The sequence below is a fragment of the Entelurus aequoreus genome, linkage group LG16 (genome assembly GCF_033978785.1).
Source record: "Entelurus aequoreus isolate RoL-2023_Sb linkage group LG16, RoL_Eaeq_v1.1, whole genome shotgun sequence".
Lineage (NCBI taxonomy): Eukaryota > Metazoa > Chordata > Actinopteri > Syngnathiformes > Syngnathidae > Entelurus > Entelurus aequoreus.
In genome coordinates, this window is record NC_084746.1 from 11,680,162 (window position 1) to 11,703,166 (window position 23,005).

At 40.4% G+C, this 23,005-nt stretch overlaps 1 protein-coding gene across 1 annotated transcript in view; it reads right to left on the reverse strand.

Moving 5' to 3' along the window:
* Positions 1 to 143: 143 nt before the first annotated feature.
* The window catches only part of LOC133630602 (AP-2 complex subunit mu-A-like), a 49,640-nt gene continuing 26,778 nt past the window's right edge, over positions 144 to 23,005 (reverse strand). Inside the window, exons 3-13 of the mRNA XM_062022186.1 lie at positions 18,785 to 19,050; positions 18,605 to 18,687; positions 16,146 to 16,151; positions 15,882 to 16,017; positions 12,295 to 12,439; positions 12,078 to 12,095; positions 9,368 to 9,487; positions 9,160 to 9,295; positions 3,264 to 3,361; positions 3,042 to 3,153; positions 144 to 987 (exon numbers count right to left, since the gene is read on the reverse strand). Of these exons, the coding sequence (XP_061878170.1) occupies positions 853 to 987; positions 3,042 to 3,153; positions 3,264 to 3,361; positions 9,160 to 9,295; positions 9,368 to 9,487; positions 12,078 to 12,095; positions 12,295 to 12,439; positions 15,882 to 16,017; positions 16,146 to 16,151; positions 18,605 to 18,687; positions 18,785 to 19,050 (1,255 nt within the window). The 3' untranslated portion in view covers positions 144 to 852. The remainder of the gene's footprint in view (positions 988 to 3,041; positions 3,154 to 3,263; positions 3,362 to 9,159; positions 9,296 to 9,367; positions 9,488 to 12,077; positions 12,096 to 12,294; positions 12,440 to 15,881; positions 16,018 to 16,145; positions 16,152 to 18,604; positions 18,688 to 18,784; positions 19,051 to 23,005) is intronic.

Sequence of the window (23,005 nt, forward strand, 5' to 3'; positions counted from 1 at the left end):
TGTGACTACCCTGTCAAAAGCCAAAAATCGCCACATGGGAAAAGTGTTCTTTTATTCAATTGTCAGTTGTTGACGGGTGTGACAAGGTTGCCACATTGGTATGTAACAATAACAGAAAAAAAAAAATACAGATTTTGAGCCAATTTGGATACATGGTGATATTTTATTGGACAGAACGGTCACCGGGGCTACAAACATGGAGAAGGTAAACACCGGGGGGTCTAAACGACACTGCAGGGGGACAGGAAGGCAAGGTTCGGATTTTCCAACACGCCTTTGTCTCGTGTCACACTCAACACTGGAAGAATGACCTTGGTCTTAGTGCTTCAGATATGTTTAGGACGAGTCCTTTCAAAATAAAAGGTTGCCACTCGCCGAGCTCATTAAGTCTGTCTGGAATGTCCTGTGTTACACAAAAGCAGCACGCTAAAAGTGATTTATCCCCTTTAGTTGGGCTCATCAGTCAACAACAATTTGGACTACTCATACACAAGAAGGAGAACAAGATCCATGTGAAACCACAACAGCTACACGTCATCTTACTGGAGGGCAGACTTTGAAGTTGTGCCGACTAATAAAAGTTGAATTTATAGCAGAAGAATAACACTGAATGAATACAAACTGCTGTCCTATCCCCTTGGCCATGTCCTCATCACTAGCAGATAGTTACGACACAATGGCTCACATCTTGCATACATCTGGGCGTTATGTCGTGTTTTTATTCAACCATGTAAAGTCAGCCTCCAACACCTAGTCGGGAGAGGGGGAAGGTGGATAGGATGTAAGAATAAATGTGAGGAGAGATAAAGAGGGAGGGAAACTCAGAAGAAGGAGCAGACCAGGCGTGCCACTTCAGCAGCGCGTTTCGTAGATGCCCGAGCGGCCGATGTAGCGCACCCATTTGATGACGTCGTGGTCGCTGTAGTTGAGCTTGGACTCAAACACCTTCAAGTAGCGCACTTTGAGGCCAGACGGGGCAAACGGGACCTGCAGAGGCAGGGAGAGAGTCAGGGCCGGTCAGAACACGCAGGAAGAAAACTGGCCGACAGAGGACAACAATGACAAAGTCTTTAATAACAACTAGGGATGTCAAACGTTAACGCCATAATAACACGTTAACTAGAACATCCTTTAACGGCGATTTATTTATTTATTTAAACACACGTGTCCTGACTCCTTTTTGACTCTTGGGCCATTCTGTCGCGTGCGGAAAAGTAATAATTTTATAATAATAGTGTTTTGGCCCAGTTCTTATTTTCTAATAATAGTGTTTTGGCCAAGTTCTTATTTTCTAATAATAGTGTTTTGGCCCAGTTATTATGTTCTAATAATAGTGTTTTGGCCCAGTTATTATGTTCTAATAATAGTGTTTTGGCCCAGTTATTATGTTCTAATAATAGTGTTTTGGCCCAGTTATTATTTCATAATAATATTGTTTCGGCCCAGTTATTATTTGATAATAATAGTGTTTGTGCCCAGTTATTATTTGATAATAATAGTGTTTTGGCCAGGTTATTATTTGCTAATAATAGTGTTTTGGCTCAGTTATTATTTGCTAATAATAGTGTTTTGCCTCAGTTATTATGTTCCAATAATAGTGTCTTGGCCCAGTTATTATTTGCTAATAGTGTTTTGGCCCAGTTATTTGCTAATAATAGTGTTTCGGCCCAGTTATTATATTCTAATAATAGTGTTTCGGCCCAGTTATTATTGGCTAATAATAGTGTTTCGGCCCAGTTCTTATTTTCTAATAATAGTGTTTTGGCCCAGTTGTTATTTTTCTAATAGTGTTTTGGCCCAGTTATTATTTGATAATAATAGTGTTTTGGCCCAGTTATTATTTGATAATAATAGTGTTTTGGCCCAGTTATTATTTCATAATAATATTGTTTTGGCCCAGTTGTTATTTGATAATAATATTGTTTTGGCCCAGTTGTTATTTGATAATAATAGTGTTTTGGCCCAGTTATATTATTTGATAATAATAGTGTTTTGGCCCAGTTATTATTTTGTATTAATAGTGTTTTGGCCCAGTTATATTATTTGATAATAATAGTGTTTTGGCCCAGTTATTATTTTGTATTAATAGTGTTTTGGCCCAGTTATATTATTTGATAATAATAGTGTTTTGGCCCAGTTATATTATTTGATAATAATAGTGTTTTGGCCCAGTTATATTATTTCATAATAATAGTGTTTTGGCCCAGTTATATTATTTCATAATAATAGTGTTTTGGCCCAGTTATATTATTTCATAATAATAGTGTTTTGGCCCAGTTATATTATTTCATAATAATAGTGTTTTGGCCCAGTTATATTATTTGATAATAGTGTTTTGGCCCAGTTATATTATTTGATAATAATAGTGTTTTGGCCCAGTTATATTATTTGATAATAATAGTGTTTTGGCCCAGTTATATTATTTGATAATAATAGTGTTTTGGCCCAGTTATATTATTTGATAATAATAGTGTTTTGGCCCAGTTATTATTTTGTATTAATAGTGTTTTGGCCCAGTACTTATTTTCTAATAATAGTGTTTTGGCCCAGTTATTATTTGATAATAATAGTGTTAAGTCCAAGTTATTATTTTGTATTAATAGTGTTTTGGCCCAGTTGTTATTTTTCTAATAATAGTGTTTTGGCCCAGTTATTATTTTCTAATAATAGTGTTTTGGCCCAGTTATATTATTTGATAATAATAGTGTTTTGGCCCAGTTATATTTTTTGATAATAATAGTGTTTTGGCCCAGTTATATTATTTGATAATAATAGTGTTTTGGCCCAGTTATTATTCTCTAATAATAGTGTTTCGGCCCAGTTATTTTATTTGATAATAATAGTGTTTTGGCCCAGTTATTTTATTTGATAATAATAGTGTTTTGGCCCAGTTATTATTTGATAATAATAGTGTTTTGGCCCAGTTATTATTTGATAATAATAGTGTTATGTCCAAGTTATTATTTTGTATTAATAGTGTTTTGGCCAAGTTATTATTTGATAATAATAGTGTTTTGGCCAAACGACAACACAATGCTGACCTCAAAGTTCATGGAGATGGGGGGTCTGGCCCATTTCTTCTTGTCGTTGGTGGGCAGCAGCTCAATCTCAGCGCTGATCTGAGACTCCTTCATTCCGGCCATGCGTTTGATCCTGCACACAAGAGCAACAACTCCACTTACTAGCGTTAACGCGGCGTAGGAGTGAAGATCCAGCAGTCTTAAGAAAGCACAGCAGACTTCCAACGCAAGCGTGTGACTCACTTCCAGACGATGGCGTTCTCGCTGGCCTTGTACTTGGCTTTTCCCTTCATGCAGATCACCTGCACGCCGCTGGTGTTGAGGGGCGTGGGGATGCGGACCTAGAGGAGCGTATGATGAACAAAACGTGAAGAGGAAGGAGACTTACACGCACTAAACAACAACGTATGAACAATCTAATGCAAGAGTTGTATTAAAGACACTTTAGACAAGTAGAAATGCATAGACCACCACAATGTATACCATCTTTCAGTCCATGATGATTGTTTACTGACTGTGCTTTTGACGCAGTAGAATAGTACATCTATTGACAATTACCATGTTACATAAAAACACAACATCTATTTCGGGGGTGTCAAACCTGTTTTCATTGAGGGCCACATGGCAGTTATGGTTGCCCTCAGAGGGCCGCGTTTAACAGTAAGTAATATATGAACACACACACGCGCGCGCACGGACGCACGCACGCACGCACAAACACACACAATATGATACATTAACAATATATTTTTTTCCATAGTTGCAAAAAAATATTTAAATCTTACTTTAAAAATTGGCAGCTCAGTCACCCGAATTTTAAGGTAAAAGAAGTAGGGTTTTTATAGCATATAAAAAAAATTGAATACATGGAATGTAATGGAGAAACAATACCACTGTTTTTAGCTGTAAAATTCAAGCAACAGAGCAGCCAGGTTTTTTTTTTACCGTAAAAACTTGTTTTAATGTTTTTTTTTGTTTGTTGTTAAATGTTTAAGTGTCTTACTATATGGAAAAAAACAGTATCCAAAGTTGATTTTACGGTAAAAATCTTAAGTCGGTAGAATTTAACCGTAAAATCTATTGTCAATTTTACAGTCTACAATTTGATTGATAATTTGTTTTGAAATCATAAGTCAAGCAGATATTTAAGTACAGTATTTATCTTTATTGTAACAAAAAACATTTTTAGGAATACACGATATAATATTTTGATTTTGATAATATTGCATTTTAAAAGATATGCAATTGCATGCAGTACATGATTTTTAGTGTCAATAGGGAAAAAACAAATATATTTAGTAAGAAAAGATTAAGCATTTTATTAACGCATATTATTTCCAGGCTTTCGCGGGCCACATAAAGTAATGTGGTGGGCCAGATTTGATGACTGTGATCTATTTCCATCAAACAGATGGACCAAGGAGGAATTCATTATATTTTGTTGACGATCTAGATCAGACCTGGGCTAATTAAGGCCCGGGGGCCACATGCGGCCCGTTGAGCTTTTCAATCTGGCCCGCCGGACATTCCCTAATAATTTTTTCAGATCTTTAAGATGTAAAGTGTAGCTGCCATTATGATGTGCAGTGATGTTTTCTAATGACCGTAAGTCTTCAACTATACTAAGTATTTCAATGGTTGGAATCTGCACTTATGGATGATATACTAGTTACTATGGTAATCTAATTAGTTACTATGGTCATCTACGTCACAGCAGCTCAGACGAGGCATCAAGCAGTGTGGGCGGGAAGTGTTTCCACAGACGCGGAAGGAGATTTTTTACAACAAAGTTCTAAAGCTCAGTGATATATAAAATAGAATAGAATAGAAAGTACTTTATTGATCCCCGGGGGGAATTCAGCAAAAATCAGATATATCAGATTGTAGGTGGGTTTATTTTGTACCCTTCGCGTTCATAGTTCACTATTTGTTGCATTTTTGTTGCGTTTCACTTGATTGTAAAATATGTTTAAATATTTTGTCAATATTCAGTGTTTTATCGTTCATAGAAAAATGTAAAATTCCGTTACGTTTTTTAAGGCGGTCTGTCATAACGTTTTTAGCATTCAATCACATTATTGTGAGGTTTTGTATTAGTGTTCCTAAAAATAGACATACCGGCCCCCAGACACATTTTTTTCTCTAAATGTGGCCCCCGAGTCAAAATAATTGCCCAGGCCTGATCTAGATAAAAGTGCTGATATAGGAAGTTATTTAGTAGGGATGTCATTACATTTTTGGCCTCCGATCCGATTTAGAGTCCCGAACCGTTACTTCGACAATACAGTGGAACCTTGATTTATGGACTTTGTGCGAACCATGTTTTTGTGTGCGAACGCTTCATTTATTGAGCAATTTTGTGCTCACTCATATTGAACAGGCTGAGGAAGCCAGCTTCCGGCAACGGCATATTTTTTTTTAATGTGATGAGAACGACTTTTTTGGAAAAACTATGCCTCTACAGGGGAAAACCAAGGGTGAGCGAGAAGATTGCTGTAAGGAGAATGAGACTAGCAGGGCACTGCCAAAGGCATCAGGAGCTGCCAGCCAGCAAATTGGTACTGTGGGAACCAACACATGGGCATCGGTCAAGAGGACGTCCCACACTAACATACGTGGACATACTCAAGAAGGATGCAGGAGCTCAGAGTACCAAGGAACTGGCCAAATGTATGGAGAATCGGGATGACTGGAAGCAACGATGGAAGGCTCGTCTGAGGACGACCTAGAGAGATTCCAAAGCGGATTTATTTCACAGTGGAGCCTCTGGTTTAGTACGCATGGTTTGTAAACTGATACTATACTAGGTATCAATAGTATCGATATCTAAATCAATCAGCCCAACTTTACATTGAAGCTTTAGTGGTTAGCTTCTTGTGTCGTGTGTGTGTGTGTGTGTAACATGCTTAGCCATTCCTTCTCCTCTCATCCTTTTTTCAACTGTTTACAGACATTTGAAGGCTTTTTTTAAATTAAAAACAACTTGCAACAAATGTAGCATCCTCTTCTGGTGTTATTATAGAAACTCTACTTCTGTCCCTCCATGTCGCTGACTAAAGAGGCTGCAGCGAACATGACGTCACTCTTGCTTGGCACTATAGCTTTAGTTTCACTTTCTCTTCCTAAAAGCCGCCACTGTCATCTTAATATTTGCATATTTTGTTGATGACTGTCCGCGGGTATATCTGCACTATATATAAAAATCCCGTCCACACACAGACATGCTAACAACGCTCCAGACAGTAACAACGGTGTGCGTTGTGTTTACATTCTGTTTCGGTAGCGCAGTGATTGAAGTCTTTTTTCGGTGGTCAAGTCTTCGGTACATCACTTGTCAATAGTGCGTAAATAATAGGCAAAAAATTAGCAATTCATACTGTAACGAACAGCTACTGTTAAGTGTTTATGTCCGTGTAGTTTGGATTTGATGTTAGTTTTTCCCATGTTTGCAAACACACCGTCCGTGCCTGAAAGCTGATTGGCTGAGAATAAAGAAGTGTTGTTGTGTGTCTGGGGAAGTACGGGAGGCAAAACCTGTTGGAATTGCGCCGTTTGTTATCATAAGATTGATAATAAAAGTTAAAAATAGCGCCTGACTTTGTGATTTCTTCGGGGGGCAACAATATATTATATCACTTTAATTTAGACTTAGACAAACTTTAATGATCTACAAGGGAAATTGTTCCACACAGTAGCTCAGTTACAATGATGGAAAAGATGGAAAGGACAATGGAGGTATAAAATAGACTAAAAGCAATATAAAATAACATATATACGTAATATTTACATAATATATGTACAGTATTGGTGTAACGGTAAACAAACATTTTGGTTCGGTACGTACCTCGGTTTAGAGGTCATGGTCCGGTTCATTTTCGGTACAGTAAGAAAACAACAAAATATAAATTTTTGGGTTATTTATTTACCAAATTTGCAAAATCTTCCACCAAAAATATTTTTCTTTGTGGAATATTTGATGTGAAGTAATGGGAACCTTGGATACGTCAATAATTCATAATAACATTGATTCTGATTCAATATTATGTTTTGAGCAATGACAGTTTGAAAGGGAAAAAAAAACAGCTTTGTTTTATCAGTCAACATTGCAACTATTTCTAAATGACATTTAACTTTTAAGCTTTTTTATTTCACTTTTGTTATGTTTTTGTTTATTTTAATAGTATTTTTACAATGTGCCGTGGGCCTTTAAAACATTAGCTGTGGGCCACAAATGGCCTCCGGGGCACACTTTTGACACCCCTGCTATAGATAATAAAAAATTCCATCCATCCAGCCTATCTCAGCTGCAATCGGGCGGAAGGCGGGGTACACCCTGGTCAAGTCGCCACCTCATCGCAGGGCCAACACAGATAGACATAAATCTATGGATAAAAAGCAGAGCCTGGCGACGCATGCGCGTTTATCATAACTCTCTCACTCTCTGTCTCTGCCCCTCCCTCACCAATGCTGCTGCGTGCCACACCTTCACAATTTGTTAAGTTTTTAACCCCTTCTTAACACTGAACGTCCATTGAAAATACACACAACCCTGACTCAAAATGCCGGACATTTGAGGCATTTAAGAAACTCCGCTCGGACAGCTCCGCAAAAGAGGACATGTCCGGTGAAAAGAGGACGTATGGTCAGTCTATCATAGCTCGTTAGCTGCTAGCATGCCGTGTGTTGTGCCTCGGTGTGCATTGTTTACACAACGTGCGTTACGCTACTTAATATGTCCATGTGGAAACTCGTTCGGTACACGTCCGAACCGAACCGAAACCCCCGTACCGAAACGGTTCAATACAAATACACGTACCGTTACACCCCTAATGTACAGTATAGGGCAGGGGTCACCAACACGGTGCCCGCGGGCACCAGGTAGCCTGTAAGGACCAGATGAGTAGCCCGCTGGCCTTTTCTAAAAATAGCTCAAATAGCAGCACTTACCAGTGAGCTGCCTCTATTTTTTAAATTGTATTTATTTACTAGCAAGCTGGTCTCGCTTTGCTCGACATTTTTAATTCTAAGAGAGACAAAACTCAAATAGAATTTGAAAATCCAAGAAAATATTTTAAAGACTTGGTCTTCACTAACTGACAAAGAAACAGAAAACAGATTTGGTGTCCAGTTCAAAGTGTGACATGATTTATTTAAAAATTTGAGAGTTGACTTTTGTATTTTACATGAGTTATTATTTGTACAAACATGGTGCGAAGTAATTCATGATTTGTTAAAAAATGTTAGTGGCTAGCTACGGTAGTTAAAATGGAATATTGTGATTTCACAAGACTGTCTTAGAAGTGATCATTTGAAAATGTTCAATTTGAAAAATGTGCACTTAGAGAAAATATAAAAATAAAGTGTTGCATGTTGATATTTATCTGTTTCTATATATATTTATTGTGAGAAATCATTAAGATGATCAGTGTTTCCACAAAGATAAATATCATTAATTATTAATAGTAACATAGAGTTAAAGGTAAATTGAGCAAATTGGCTATTTCTGGCAATTTATTTAAGTGTGTATCAAACTGGTAGCCCTTCGCATTAATCAGTACCCAAGAAGTAGCTCTTGGTTTCAAAAAGGTTGGTGACCCCTGGTATAGGATATATATTGTTATATTATATTATATGTTTATATCATATATACAATATATAACAATTACCATGTACAATATTACAGTATATGTAACAGCTGCAGCATAAAATAGAGAGTAAATCCAGCAGAAAATAGACATTATAAACAAAGAGAAGTAGCTAACATAGAAGGTGTCAGGTTTTGTTTTGTTTTCAAGTAAAAAACAACAACTTATTTTCAAGGTGTGGCGGTAATAAAAATGCCGTGGCGGCACTACACATTCTTTAACATTCAGGGGAAACCCTGAAATAATACTTTATTTACATCAATTACATATAGGACTGATGAATACTGGTATGAATTAGGAATATCCATATCGGTATCAATAAAATCCTAACGATATACATCCCTAATCACCAGTATACATTCTTGGATTCATAGTTTAGGTACCCCTCTCTCTATCAGTGTCAATCAAAACTGAGCATTATTAACTTTGTAAAGTAGTATTGAAATGTGCAGATGGTCCTAATGTTGTGGCCAGTGAGCGTATGTCATTCTCACCTCGATCTTCTGAGCCAGCAGCGATGGTTTGAAGTTGGACTTGATGACCACCTTCACCTCAAGTTTAGTGCGTCCAACTTCGCGGACCAGAGGGATGACGCGGAACGGCAGGATGATGTCCTTAGTGGTGCGGTACCTACGAAGGAGAGAGGAGAGGTCTCGTGACGCACATTCATCTCGCCCGTCTCGTCGTCACACTCGCGCTGACCTCATGAGCTCGTACTCTCCGTCGGGGGGGATGAAGCTGATGCTGCGCTCCGAGTCGAACTTGCTGAGACGCACACACTGGTGGAAGGTGCAGTCGTCGATGGCGATGGACTGCTTCCCACTGCGAGACATGACAGCAATCAGTGCAATGACTTCCAAATAGCAGCTAGCAGAACGACGATGCTCTAGTGCTACAAGATACAAGCACGACTCAGTCCCTCCAAGATTGTTGTCACTTTATTTATTCTTTTAATAACATTAAATCTCCTAGTGATTTTTTGAATTTGTAATCAGTGTTTTTTGCACCCCAGAAAGTACAGAACTTAAACAGATCCAACAAAATATGCTTGATTTTCATCTTAAATGAAACGTTTTTGTTGTCTATATGCATATCATTTATTGCATATGGATTTTTTGTGGCTTGATGGAGGGTTTCAGGTTGGTGCTTCATTTTGGTACTTTATTAGTATTATATTATATATATAGAGCAGAGCTCGGCAAATTAAGGCCCGGGGGACGCATGCGGGCTGTTAAGCCTTTTAGTCTGGCTCGTCGGACATTCCCAAATAATTTTTTTTTAGCTCTTTAAGATCAAAACTGTAGCGGCCATTATGATGTGCATTGATGTTTTCAAAATACCATAAGTTTTGAACTGTATAAAGTATTTCAATGGTTGAAATTCGCACTTTTGCATGATATACTAGTTACTCTGGTAATCTAATTAGTTACTATGGTCATGCAATTAGTTACTATGGTAATCTAAGTCACAGAAGCTCAGACGAGGCACCGAGCAGTGTGGGTGGAGAGCGTTTCCAGAGCGGCCAGCCTGAAATGTGGGTGTCAGGGACAGACGTGGAAGGAGATTTTTAGAACAAAGTTCTAAAGCTTAGTGATCTATCAGATTTTAGGTGTTTTTTGTTGTTTTTTTATACTTACCGATCCAATTTTGCTTTAATGTAAAATATGTTGATCGAGAGGAGGTGTGATGTTCACATGTTATAAATAAATAAATGATAAATGGGTTATACTTGTATAGCGCTTTTCTACCTTCAAGGTACTCAAAGAGCTTTGACAGTATTTCCACATTCACCCATTCACACACACATTCACACACTGATGGCGGGAGCTGCCATGCAAGGCGCTAACCAGCAGCCATCAGGAGCAAGGGTGAAGTCAATCAATCAATGTTTATTTATATAGCCCTAAATCACAAGTGTCTCAAAGGGCTGTACAAGCCACAACGACATCCTCGGTACAGAGCCCACATACGGGCAAGAAGTGTCTTGCCCAAGGACACAACGGACGTGACTAGGATGGTAGAAGGTGGGGATTGAACCCCAGTAATCAGCAACATTCCGATTGCTGGCACGGCCACTCTACCAACTTCGCCATGCCGTCCCTTGCCGCCGTTGTCAATATTCAGTGTTTTATCCTTCATAGTTAATATTGTAAATCCCACATTCTTTATTCTCATGTACATTCTGGTCGTCTCATTCAGTAAAAAAATGCTTAATTCCATTACGTTTTTAAGGCGGTCTGTCGTTACGTTTTTAGCATTCAATCAGACATTATTGTGAGGTTTTGTATTAGTGTTCCTAAAAATAGATAAACCGGCCCACAGACACATTTTTCTTCTCTAATTTTATGTGGCCCGCGAAAGCCTGGAAAAAATGGGTTTCAAGAAAACTTTCATTACTAAATGCATTCGTTCTTTCAATTTTGACAAAAAAAAATGCATTATCTGATCTGAATAATATCTGATCATGCCAATTATATACTGTATTGAAAAACTATTTTTGTGAGATAAAAACACATTTTTAAATATCTGCTTTTCACCTTTATTTATGATTTTAAAGCTATATGTATACATAAAAAAATCTAATTAAATGCATATACATTTCGATTAATCATGATTAATCACAGGTTATTACCCGCATGCTGCATAATGTAAATTAATTTTAAAAAAGCTGCCTTCTGACAGCAGCCGTTACTGCGATGTGACCCTCAATAAAAATGAGTTTGACACCCCTGCCTTATGGTCATTCCATGCACATTCCTGTTTTGAAGGTTGAAAGTTAAACTTTATTGATGTTCCAACACATTGCTTTACCTGCACTTTTGGTGAGAACATTAAGAGCGGTCAATAGCAATGATGTTTGTTGGTAAATAAAAGAGTGCTCAGTAATAAATGATGAACAATAAACAAGTGAATGAACGAATCTTTGTCAATGTAAACAAGGAAGAGAACACATTGGGCGATGCAGGGAGACATTTGGTTGGTTTGACAGTTGTGTTGCGTTTGAGTGCTGCTGGGACAAATCGGGTTGGCCAAAATGTGCGGGGAAATTGCAGGGATTGGACTAAATTGGAAGGTCACGCATAATACGCTGGGATTGGTTAAATTTGCGCAAATTGACATTGCAAAATCCTGGAGGGACAGACTAAACTAGCGACAATGAAGTCAACACACACTGAAACAGCTGGCTCTAAGACAGAAAATAATGGCAATAGATTAATGATGTTGAAATCAGTCCCTGTTAGGGTTGTGTGAAGGGTTTAGAGGTCAAGCAGGAAGGTGAAAACCAAAAGAGGAAACGACCACAAGGGTGCAGAAGTGTTGACTTGCGTCAGTGCATGAGATGTACGTATGAAATGTACACTTGTGTGTGTGTGTGTGTGTGTCAGGGTGAGGACACTTGTCAGTACAGTACCTTCCTCCCCCTAAATCACTGAGGTACAGCACATAGAAAAGAAAGACAGGGACAGAGAGGAGAGATGCAACCAAAAAAAAAGGGAAAAGGGGAAAAAAATAAATCAAAACAAATAGTACATTTTGTGTCTTGTTAAGTGACAAGACGACACACAGACATACAGGGTGCTTCCTTCTCGTCCACCGAGGCCGAATGTGACCTCATGCGGTGCGCTCACCTCTTCCCAGCATCGTCGGACGCGCCACCCTTGCCTTGCTTGTCGATGACGATCTTGTCGTTCATGCCGAATTTGCACTCGGGCATCCCGCTAAGGTAACTCTTCATCACGACTCGGCCTGACACGTGGGCGCTGAGGACCTGACCTGAAAGAGCACATCAGATATTTACGGACTTCCAGTGTGAATACACACTGACGGGCCACAATATTAGGTACGCACGCACGCACACCACATATATAGTGGTAATCTAGGGTGAACCCTGAGATGGCCTGTGAAACATAATCTACGCAACATTTTTACTAAACAATCACCATTACATGTTATGTAGATCAGTGGTCCCCAAACACTGGTAACTATCGGTAACGCATTTGCTACCGGGCCGCACAGAAACAATAATTAATTTATAAACTATCCCGCATTTTATCCGACTTAACTTTGACCTGTCCCAATAAACACACCAATAAGCTTGTTAACAGATAATATTACACCTCCTTTGTTATAGTACATTGGACAATGCATATTAATGGAAATATAAAATGTTGATGTGCCAAATTGTAGCCAAAGGCTATTTTTTCATGCTAATTTTTTTTTGCTCTTTTTATCTGCCACACGTAGAAAGCCGATCCGTGAAAATAATTCATACATTAACCCGGTCCCTGGTGGAAAAAAGGTTGGGGAACGCTGATGTAGACCAAAAGGAAGTGTTTTAAATGTAGAAAAAAAATATATATATATTACTCCTTTAATGCACTTTATAAAGCTTTATAAATAGACCTGAATAGACCTGCTCATCAGCAATGCGCCTTATAATCTGGTGCGCCCTATGTTTCGAAAAATACGGTACTTGATAGGATAGGATAGAATAGGACTTTGTCATTGCATAAGTACAACAAAACTATGTTTTCAGCACAAACCCGTTCAAGATGAGACAAAAAAACAGTGTACAGGGTTACAGAACAGGAACGCTGATGGGTCGCCAAAGGCGCCCCGTAAAAGATAAGAAAAAGGTAAAACGCCGGGGAAGAAGATGAGTAAAAAAAATACAATCTAGACTGGGCTCCTGAGGGGGCCTAGTCTGGAGTGGGGAAAAAACATCCATGCAATGCACACATAAACATGTTACATATAATCACGACAACTCGCAACAGAGGGGCAGGGAGTTGGGGCCCTGGAGGGCGACTGCTGCTATGAAGCGCTGCCAGCCGTCCATCACCCCGAGGGGAAACAAGCGGTGGTGAAGGCGTGGGGTGGGGTGGGGGGGTATATGCCCATTGTCTTGGGTGTGATGATGTAATGTTCATAGAGAGAGGCCGATCTGCATGCAAGCAAAAGTTCGACTCCAGGTGTTGTTGAGGAGGGAGGGAGGTCAAAAGCGTCCATCATTGAGGTGTCCATTGAGCAAATGAATTGACTTTATTTACTAAAATATTGAATAGCTGCAGTACTACTTGGCTGCTAAGCAGGCCTTTGTCATGAACGCAGAAGAAAAATGTTGACTAAATGTCAACAGTTCATCAACTTTGTGCCTTGGAGCTTCTTTTTCTGTCTTTACTTTTCAAACAATCATGACAAAAGTGTCTTGAAAGACAAGACATAGTGTCAGGGACTTAGTGAAAACTTTGCCCAAGTGTGGCCAAGGGTCTCCAAATAGCACATTTTTGGAATGCCTGATTGTAACTTGAGAAAATTGTGTAAAATACAACATTATCATGGCGTCATATATATGATGATGTCATATTAACCACGCCCCCATTGCCATGTATATAGTGACAATCTAGGGGAAACCCTGAGATGGTCTGTGAAAAAATCTATGCAACATTATACTAAAGAATCACCATTACATGTTATGTAGAGAACAAGAAGTGTTTTAAATGTAGAAAAATATCATATAATAGGCTCCAGCACCCCCCACAACCCCATAAGGGACAGGCGGTAGAAAATGTATAGTTGGATGCACTTTATAAAACTTTATAAATAGACCTGCTCATCGGCAATGCGCCTTACAATCTGGTGCGCCCTATGTTTTGAAAACTACGGTACTTGAGCAAATTGACTGCCTTGATTTACTAAAATAAGTCCTAGTTGGTTGCTAAGCAATATACCAATTTTTTTTGTTTCATTGTCAAATTTTAAAAAGGACTTAAGCTTGGGTTTTCCAATCCATACCACCCATTATTTTAAAGGCCTACTAAAACCCACTACTACCGACCACGCAGTCTGATAGTTTATATATCAATGATGAAATCTTAACATTGCAACACATGCCAATACAGCCGGGTTAACTTATTAAGTGGAATTCTAAATTTCCCGCGAAATATCCTGCTGAAAACGTCTCGGTATGATGACGTATGCGCGTGATGTCACGGATTGTAGAGGACATTTTGGGACAGCATTGTGGCCAGCTATTAAGTTGTCTGTTTTCATCGCAAAATTCCACAGTATTCTGGACATCTGTGTTGGTGAATCTTTTGCCATTTGTTCAATGAACAATGGAGACAGCAAAGAAGAAAGCTGTAGGTGGGAAGCGGTGTATTTCGGCAGGCTGCAGCAACACAAACACGTAGCCGATGTTTCATTGTTTACATTCCCGAAAGATGACAGTCAAGCTTTACCATTGGCCTGTGGAGAACTGGGACAACAGAGACTCTTACCAGGAGGACTTTGAGTTGGATACGCAGACGCGGTACCGTGAGTACGCATGAGCTGCGGCTTCCAAACATTTGATCGCTTGCCCGTACGTGCGTGCCGCTATGTGCATGTCACGTACGTAACTTTGGGGACTTTGGGAAAATATATGTAGTGTATGAACTTTGGGGAAGTGAACGGTACTTTGGGCTGTGGGATTGAGTGTGTTGTGCGGGTGTTTGATTTGTATTGGCGGGTTATATGGACGGGAGGGGGGAGGTGTTTGTTATGCGGGATTAATTTGTGGCATATTAAATATAAGCCTGGTTGTGTTGTGGCTAATAGAGTATATATATGTCTTGTGTTTATTTACTGTTTTAGTCATTCCCAGCTGAATATCAGGTCCCACCCGCCTCTCACAGCATCTTCCCTATCTGAATCGCTTCCACTGCCCTCTAGTCCTTCACTCTCACTTTCCTCATCCACGAATCTTTCATCCTCGCTCAAATTAATGGGGAAATCGTCGCTTTCTCGGTCCGAATCGCTCTCGTTGCTGGTGGCCATGATTGTAAACAATGTGCAGATGTGAGGAGCTCCACAACCGGTGACGTCACGCGCATATCGTCTGCTACTTCCGGTACAGGCAAGGCTTTTTTATCAGCGACCAAAAGTTGCGAACTTTATCGTCCATGTTCTCTACTAAATCCTTTCAGCAAAAATATGGCAATATCACGAAATGATCAAGTATGACACATAGAATGGATCTGCTATCCCCGTTTAAATAAGAAAATCGCATTTCAGTAGGCCTTTAAAGGCAAACTCTTATTCCACAGTGTCAGTGGCACTTAAACACATTCTGACTGATGGGGAGACACATTTTACTATCACTCTACTCCAAACATTTGAATGACATTTTGGTTTGGTCAAAATGGGGCAATATGTTGATTACTATCAAACAAACCTTGCGGTGACATGAGCAGGTTGACGCTCTCCAGCACATCCAGGAAGAGTTCATTGCGACGATATTTGATGCCCTCGCGACGCCAGCCGATCTGCCCCGTCACCTGGCTGGTGATCTGAGACTGCTCCTCTTTTGTCTAAAGACAACATTAGAAACCTCATTAAGGCAGAAGCGCCAGACAACTCTGAAAGGCACGCTGGAAAAGAGAGCAGATGGCCGTGCGCTGCAGCTGGCAAGGAGGGGAAAAAAGAATGTTTTTATTACCTGGTGCTGAAGCGGGAAATAGTAATCCAGTCCAGATGTAGGAAGGAATGCATGTGGAAGAAAATGACACATGACAAAATAAAAAATGCAGTCTTACAAAGTTAACAAACACATTTCAAATTAAAGCTGCAAGCAGTGTTGAACGGGCCCTCGTGCACCTCAGGGTTCACACAAGTTGGCGAATGACGCATGCAGTCACGTCATTCCTGAAAATTAGGAAGACTGGAGCATGTGCTAGGACATTACGTCTGTTTTCGTTTTCTAGCAAAAGGGGGCAATCCTAATGTCATTTTAAACATCTAGTCATGATCAGTTCCTGACAACAGTCTGGAAGGAGATCGGATCATTTAAAGTCAAGTAATGACAGTTTGATGGTTGATGGCGAGGAGCAGTTTTTTTCCCGCCCACTACGAGTGGGTACAAATAGGTACATCTAGAACTTCAAGTGGCATCGTCATCATTTGAACCAATTATGATTAAGATCTGAATTTGTCGAGCCGAGTTACAAATGCTGAACATTTTGTGCTGAACCATCAGATCAAAGTTTGGCGCCAAGCCACGCCCACATATTAAGACGCAGACAAAATTCCTTGGCAATTTATCTTCGCCCATCTCTCAAGTATCTGTCATTTCAACCGCGGTTCATTTAGTCAAAGTCCTTTGGAGAAGTTTGTTAAAAGTACAACTCCTGCTTTTGGCCAAGAGATGGCCGACTTCCTGTTAAGAATATAAATATGGGTTTTTGAGACTTTTACTAGCGTCTCGTCATGATAGACGTCTCCAGTGATTTTTGTGACTGTGGAAGTTGCTTCCTAGCAGTTCCACTGTAGACACGGCACAAGAGCCAAGCGTGCAGTTTTTAACAAAGGTCTTAATGTACATAGGTTTCATCAAAAGTCTTTCTCCCCCAGAACGTGACTTTTCAGTCACGTTCGTATCCTCTCTCCTCTCCTGCTCCCGGCCGCTTACTGTTAAAGACAACAGATGATTCGATTAACATGTACCACCTGTGAAATCTAATCACCTGCCAGCTGTGTCTCACCGTCAGCACTGCCACACCCCCATCTGATGGTGCTCTGTCCTCAGCACCATGGACAGAGGCGGTGACCTTTACTCCTGCAGGCAGCGCTGGCCACATCACCCTCCACAGTGACGCTACTCCACTCAGTGGCCTAGTGGTTAGAGTGTCCGCCCTGAGATCGGTAGGTTGTGAGTTCAAACCCCGGCTGAGTCATACCAAAGACTATGAAAATGGGACCCATTACCTCCCTGCTTGGCACTCAGCATCAAGGGTTGGAATTGGGAGTTAAATCACCAAAAATGATTCCCGGGCGCGGCCACCGCTGCTGCCCACTGCTCCCCTCACCTCCCAGGGGGTGAACAAGGGGATGGGTCAAATGCAGAGAACAAATTTCACCACACCTAGTGTGTGTGACAATCATTGGTACTTTAACTAAGTGAAACTGATGGCAGGGGATAATTTTTTTCTCGTCTTCAAGGGGGCGCTAGAGAGACATTTAGGGGATAGCGGGGGGTGTATATTGTAGCGACCCGGAAGAGTTAGTGCTGCAAGGGGTTCTGGGTATTTGTTCTGTTGTGTCTATGTTGTGTTACGGTGCGGATGTTCTCCCGAAATGTGTTTGTCATTCTTGTTTGGTGTGGGTTCACAGTGGGGCGCATATTTGTAACAGTGTTAAAGATGTTTATACGGCTACCCTCAGTGTGACCTGTATGGCTGTTGACCAAGTATGCTTGCATTCACTTGTGTGTGTGAAAAACCGTAGATATGTGACTGGGCCGGCACGCAAAGGCAGTGCCTTTAAGGTTTATTGGCGCTCTGCACTTCTCCCTACGTCCGTGTACACAGCGGTGTTTTAAAAAATCATAAATTTTACTTTTTGAAACCGATACCGATAATTTCCGATATTACATTTTAAAGCATTTATCGGCCGATAATATTGGCAGTCCGATATTATCCGACATCTCTAGTTTTGGATCATATTTTTTCCAAAAGTAATCATTGTTGGCTCTCACAAAGTCTGCTTGATTAGCATTGTTGTTGGTAGGGAAGGGATTTTTGGTTCCTAGCGAGACTGGTTTCCTCATTATATCTCAAAATGGCTCGGGAATCTCCGTGAGATTCATACTGTTTTGATCATATCTATTTTTTCACAAACTTTGGAAGTCTTTTGGTGTCATAAACCAGACATTTGTGATAATATCTTCAATATAGAGGCAACTTGTACTGGTACTTCAATGCCCCAGTGTCATTATAACTGTGCATTGTTATTTTTTTTAAAAGGCCCAATTTATGAGGTGTCTATTGAGTCTTATTTTTGTAGTTTAATTCTTACAGCCTGTCAAAGTGTAATAAATACAATAGTACTAAAGGAAATAAGAAGAACCATAGATACAACTATAAAAAAGAGCTGAAAACTTGGATCATTGAGGACACTGACCTGTCCCTTAATGCCTTGCTGAGTGATGAAGGTCTTCAGTGCTCCAGTTTCTGAGTTCTGGGGGTATCCAAAGTCCAGAATCTCTGTGTGAACAAACACAAAATGAAAGTTCCAATAAGAGGACAAAGTAGGACAGTATGCATCTGATTCGGGGAGTTTCTCCTGCCTTGGACTTCTTACCGTCGAGCAGCTCGTAGATGAGCACAAAGTTGTTCTTGATGTTCTCCTCGCTGATCTTGCCAAAGTAGGCCGTCATGACGTCGCACATCTTGTAGAGGAACTCGAACACCATGGCGGCGTTGACGTTCTGCTTGGTGACGGCCGCCAACCAGATGTTGGAGCGCTTCACGTGGAAGAAGCTGGTGCGGGCGATGTTGGTCACCGGAGAGCGGACCTGCTGCCGCGCGTGGATCACGTTCACGCGGAACGCGTCCACCGCATTGCGTCTGGATTGGCAAGGAAGCAAGACGGGAGAGGAACTTAACTCGATGTTCTTGCAGAGAAAAGAGATCTCTTGTAAGTGTGACGCTCACAGAGAAAAAAGGCATAAATAAACATTCCAAGTGACATCTTTAGAGGAAAAAGTTGAACCAATTGAATTCACATCCATTTTACAGCCCTTCTTGTCAACTAACATAATAGTTTGCCTTGAGACAAACCTTGTATGTAAAAAGTACATAAAAAGCATATGTTTGCACTTCCAAGAGCCTTAATAAGTCAATGCAATTTTAGTCGCAATCCTACAAATGAGGTTCTGCTTTACAGGGGAACTGCACTTTTTTTTTGTTGGCCTATCATTCACAATCCCAATGTAAGACAAGAAAACATACTGTATGTTTTCCTTTTTTTAGGCACTCTAGCGTGTAATATACGGCAGTGGCTAACAATAAAAGGCATACTTGCCAACCCTCCCGTTTTTAGCGGGAGACTCCCGGTATTCAGCGCCTCTCCCGATAACCTCCCGGCAGAAATTTTCTCCCGACAAAACTCCCGGTATTCAGCCGGAGCTGGAGGCCACACCCCCTCCAGCTCAATGCGGACCTGAGTGGGGACAGCCTGTTCTCACGTCCGCTTTCCCACAATATAAACAGCTTGCCTGCCCAATGACGTCATAACATCTACGGCTTTTAGAGAGTAGAGTGCACAACTGCGCACACAACAAGGAGACGAAGCAGAAGAACGAGGAAGTTACAGACATGGCGACGCCGTCGACGAGCAAGATGAAGAAATACGCTTGCAAGTTCCAAAACGAATGGAAACAAGAATTTCAGTTCATCCAGGACAGTTCGAAGGGGAAGGGGTATGTATGTTGCCTGTACATTATGTAGAACAGACTTCTCCATTGAACACGGTGGCCGAAATGATATACTCATTCATGAACGGAGAAGTTAAACAGGACAATGCTGCCATCTACTGGATAGCCTCCAGAACACTGAAATTCAAGTATTTATTTTATTTATATGTATAATAAATATATATATATAGCTAGAATTCACTGAAAGTCAAGTATTTCGTATTTCATATACATATACATATATATATATATATATATATAAAATACTTGAGTTGGTGAATTCTAGCTGTAAATATACTCTCCTCTTAACCACGCCCCCCACCCCCGACCACGCCCCCACCTCCCGATATCGGAGGTCTCAAGGTTGGCAAGTATGATAAAAGGTAATAGGAGTAATACATTGCGCTCATAAAGCCTTATAAAAACATCCAAAAACCACCGACAATACTCCATATACCGTATTTTTCGGACTATAAGTCGCAGTTTTTTTTCATAGTTTGGCCGGGCTCCAGTGCGACTTATGTTTTTTTCCTTCTTTATTATGCATTTTCGGCAGGTGCGACTTATACGCCGGTGCGACTTATACTCCGAAAAATACGGTACATGTCGTGACCTGCATGTGAAGTATTAGCGGTATTGTTATTATAAGCCCTAATGCGGAAGAACTACTTTAGTGGCGCCGTGATCAAAGAGAGCTAATTAGCTTGTGCAGCTAATGATATGTTAAGTTGTTGAGCTGCTGCCTCGCCTCTGAGTAGTCAAATGTTTGTGCTGGATTAGAATTCATGCGTCACACTTGCATAGTACTTTTTTGTTTTACTTGCGTGAGGATTATCATCAATTCTTCATTTAAACGGGAAGATATGAATATCCCATCAGTCGGCATCTCAGCAAGTGATTGTTTTGTATTTCTTGTTTCGCACTTAGCAATGCTGGATCTGCTAAGCACTTGGCTTCTGAAACTTGGAGCTCATCCTCCTTATATTCAGGCTCAAAAATATAAGGTTCTGGATCATCATTTGTTCCAAAGTAGTAGTTGTTGGCTCTCATTAAGTCTGTCATGAGTAGTTAGTAGCTAATAGCGAACGTTGTGATGTTCCTGTGAAAATAATATGCTTGAAATGACCAAAACATGTAAATATTACATGTTATTATAAATGTGCCGGTTACAACATTACACTTACAGCGTGTATACAGAAGAGCGCTTTATATACGGAATAAGGGCTGGGCGGTGTACTGGTATTACAGTAAAGTTATATATATTTTAGACCGTACCGCCATACCTGTATCTTTTTATGGGCATTCCCTTTGGCGCAACCCCGTCCCTTGCTTGTTTAAGTAGGCTTCTCTGACACACAACGCAACACAATAACCTTTTCCAAATAATATGGCTGCTATGATGCCGACTTCTAAACTCCCGAGCGATGCAATGCTTTGGTCACTGACTGCATTTGGCTATCGATGAGTGACTACAGATTTATTTACACACATCAATTTACTTGAGAACCTATAACTCTCCTTATAGCGACTGTATCACTAATCTCATCCGTCTATATTGTGCAGTCCTGTTAGCGACTTAGTACAGCAGCTAGCCATACCGCCTCTATGCTGGTGTGTCAAATGTTCAGCTTGAAAGTGACTCTCCCCGTAGCACGTGCCGACTAGCCTGGTACGGCGGCTGGGTGGCTGAAGAGTTGTTTCAAACTAAAACAGCAAGTGGAAGCTCCATGTATCCCCGCGCACAAGCGTGACATTATAAACCCAACGTTAATTAACAAAATTTACCAAAACTGCCTTGACATAGTAACCACTAACTAATGACTTTATAAATAAGAATAAGCAACATGTTACTACTTCAAACAAAAAGGATGTGCTGGTTATCTAGCCATAGGTTGGAGTTCAAATCCCAGCCGAGTCATACTAAGACTATAAAAATGGGACCCATAACCTCCCTGCTTGGCACTCAGCAACAAAGGGTTGGAGTTGGGGGTTAAATCACCAAAATGATTCCCGGGCGCGGCGCCGCTGCTGCCCACTGCTCCCCAAGGGGATGGGTCAAATGCAGAGGACAAATTTCACCACATCTAGTGTGTGTGTGACAATCATTGGTACTTTAATCTTTAATAAAACACTTACCATGTTTTGTTTAAGATATCGTATATCGCCATTCGGCATGAAAATACCGGGATATCAGGTTTGATCCATACTGCCCAACTGTAGGCGGAATAGAGCGAATCCAACTACCTCCATGGTTGGCTACATTGTTACCAACGACCTCCATTGTTAGCTACAATGTTACCAACGACCTCCATTGTTAGCTACATTGTTACCAACGACCTCCATTGTTAGCTACATTGTTACCAACGACCTCCATTGTTAGCTACATTGTTACCAACGACCTCCATTGTTAGCTACATTGTTACCAACGACATCCATTGTTAGCTACATTGTTACCAACGACCTCCATTGTTAGCTACATTGTTACCAACGACTTCCATTGTTAGAAACATTCAATCAATCAATCAATGTTTATTTATATAGCCCTAAATCACAAGTGTCTCAAAGGGCTGTACAAACCACAACGACATCCTCGGTACAGAGCCCACATACGGGCAAGGAAAACTCACCCCAGTGGGACGTCAATGTGAATGACTATGAGAAACCTTGGAGAGGACCGCATATGTGGGTAACACCCCCCCCAGGGGAGACCGAAAGCAATGGATGTTACCAACGACCTCCATTGTTAGAAACATTGTTACCAACGACCTCCATTGTTAGAAACATTGTTACCAACGACCTCCATTGTTAGAAACATTGTTACCAACGACCTCCATTGTTAGAAACATTGTTACCAACGACCTCCGTTGTTAGCTACATTGTTACCAACGACCTCCATTGTTAGCTACATTGTTACCAACGACCTCCATTGTTAGCTACATTGTTACCAACGACCGCCATTGTTAGCTACATTGTTACCAACTACCTCCATTGTTAGCTACTTTTGAGAGCTTTTTTTTTATGAGTTAGAATGCATAAAGAAGGAAAAACATGTGTTCTTGTCCACATCCGGACTGTGAATGACAGTTAAAATTCCACAGAAAGTGCAG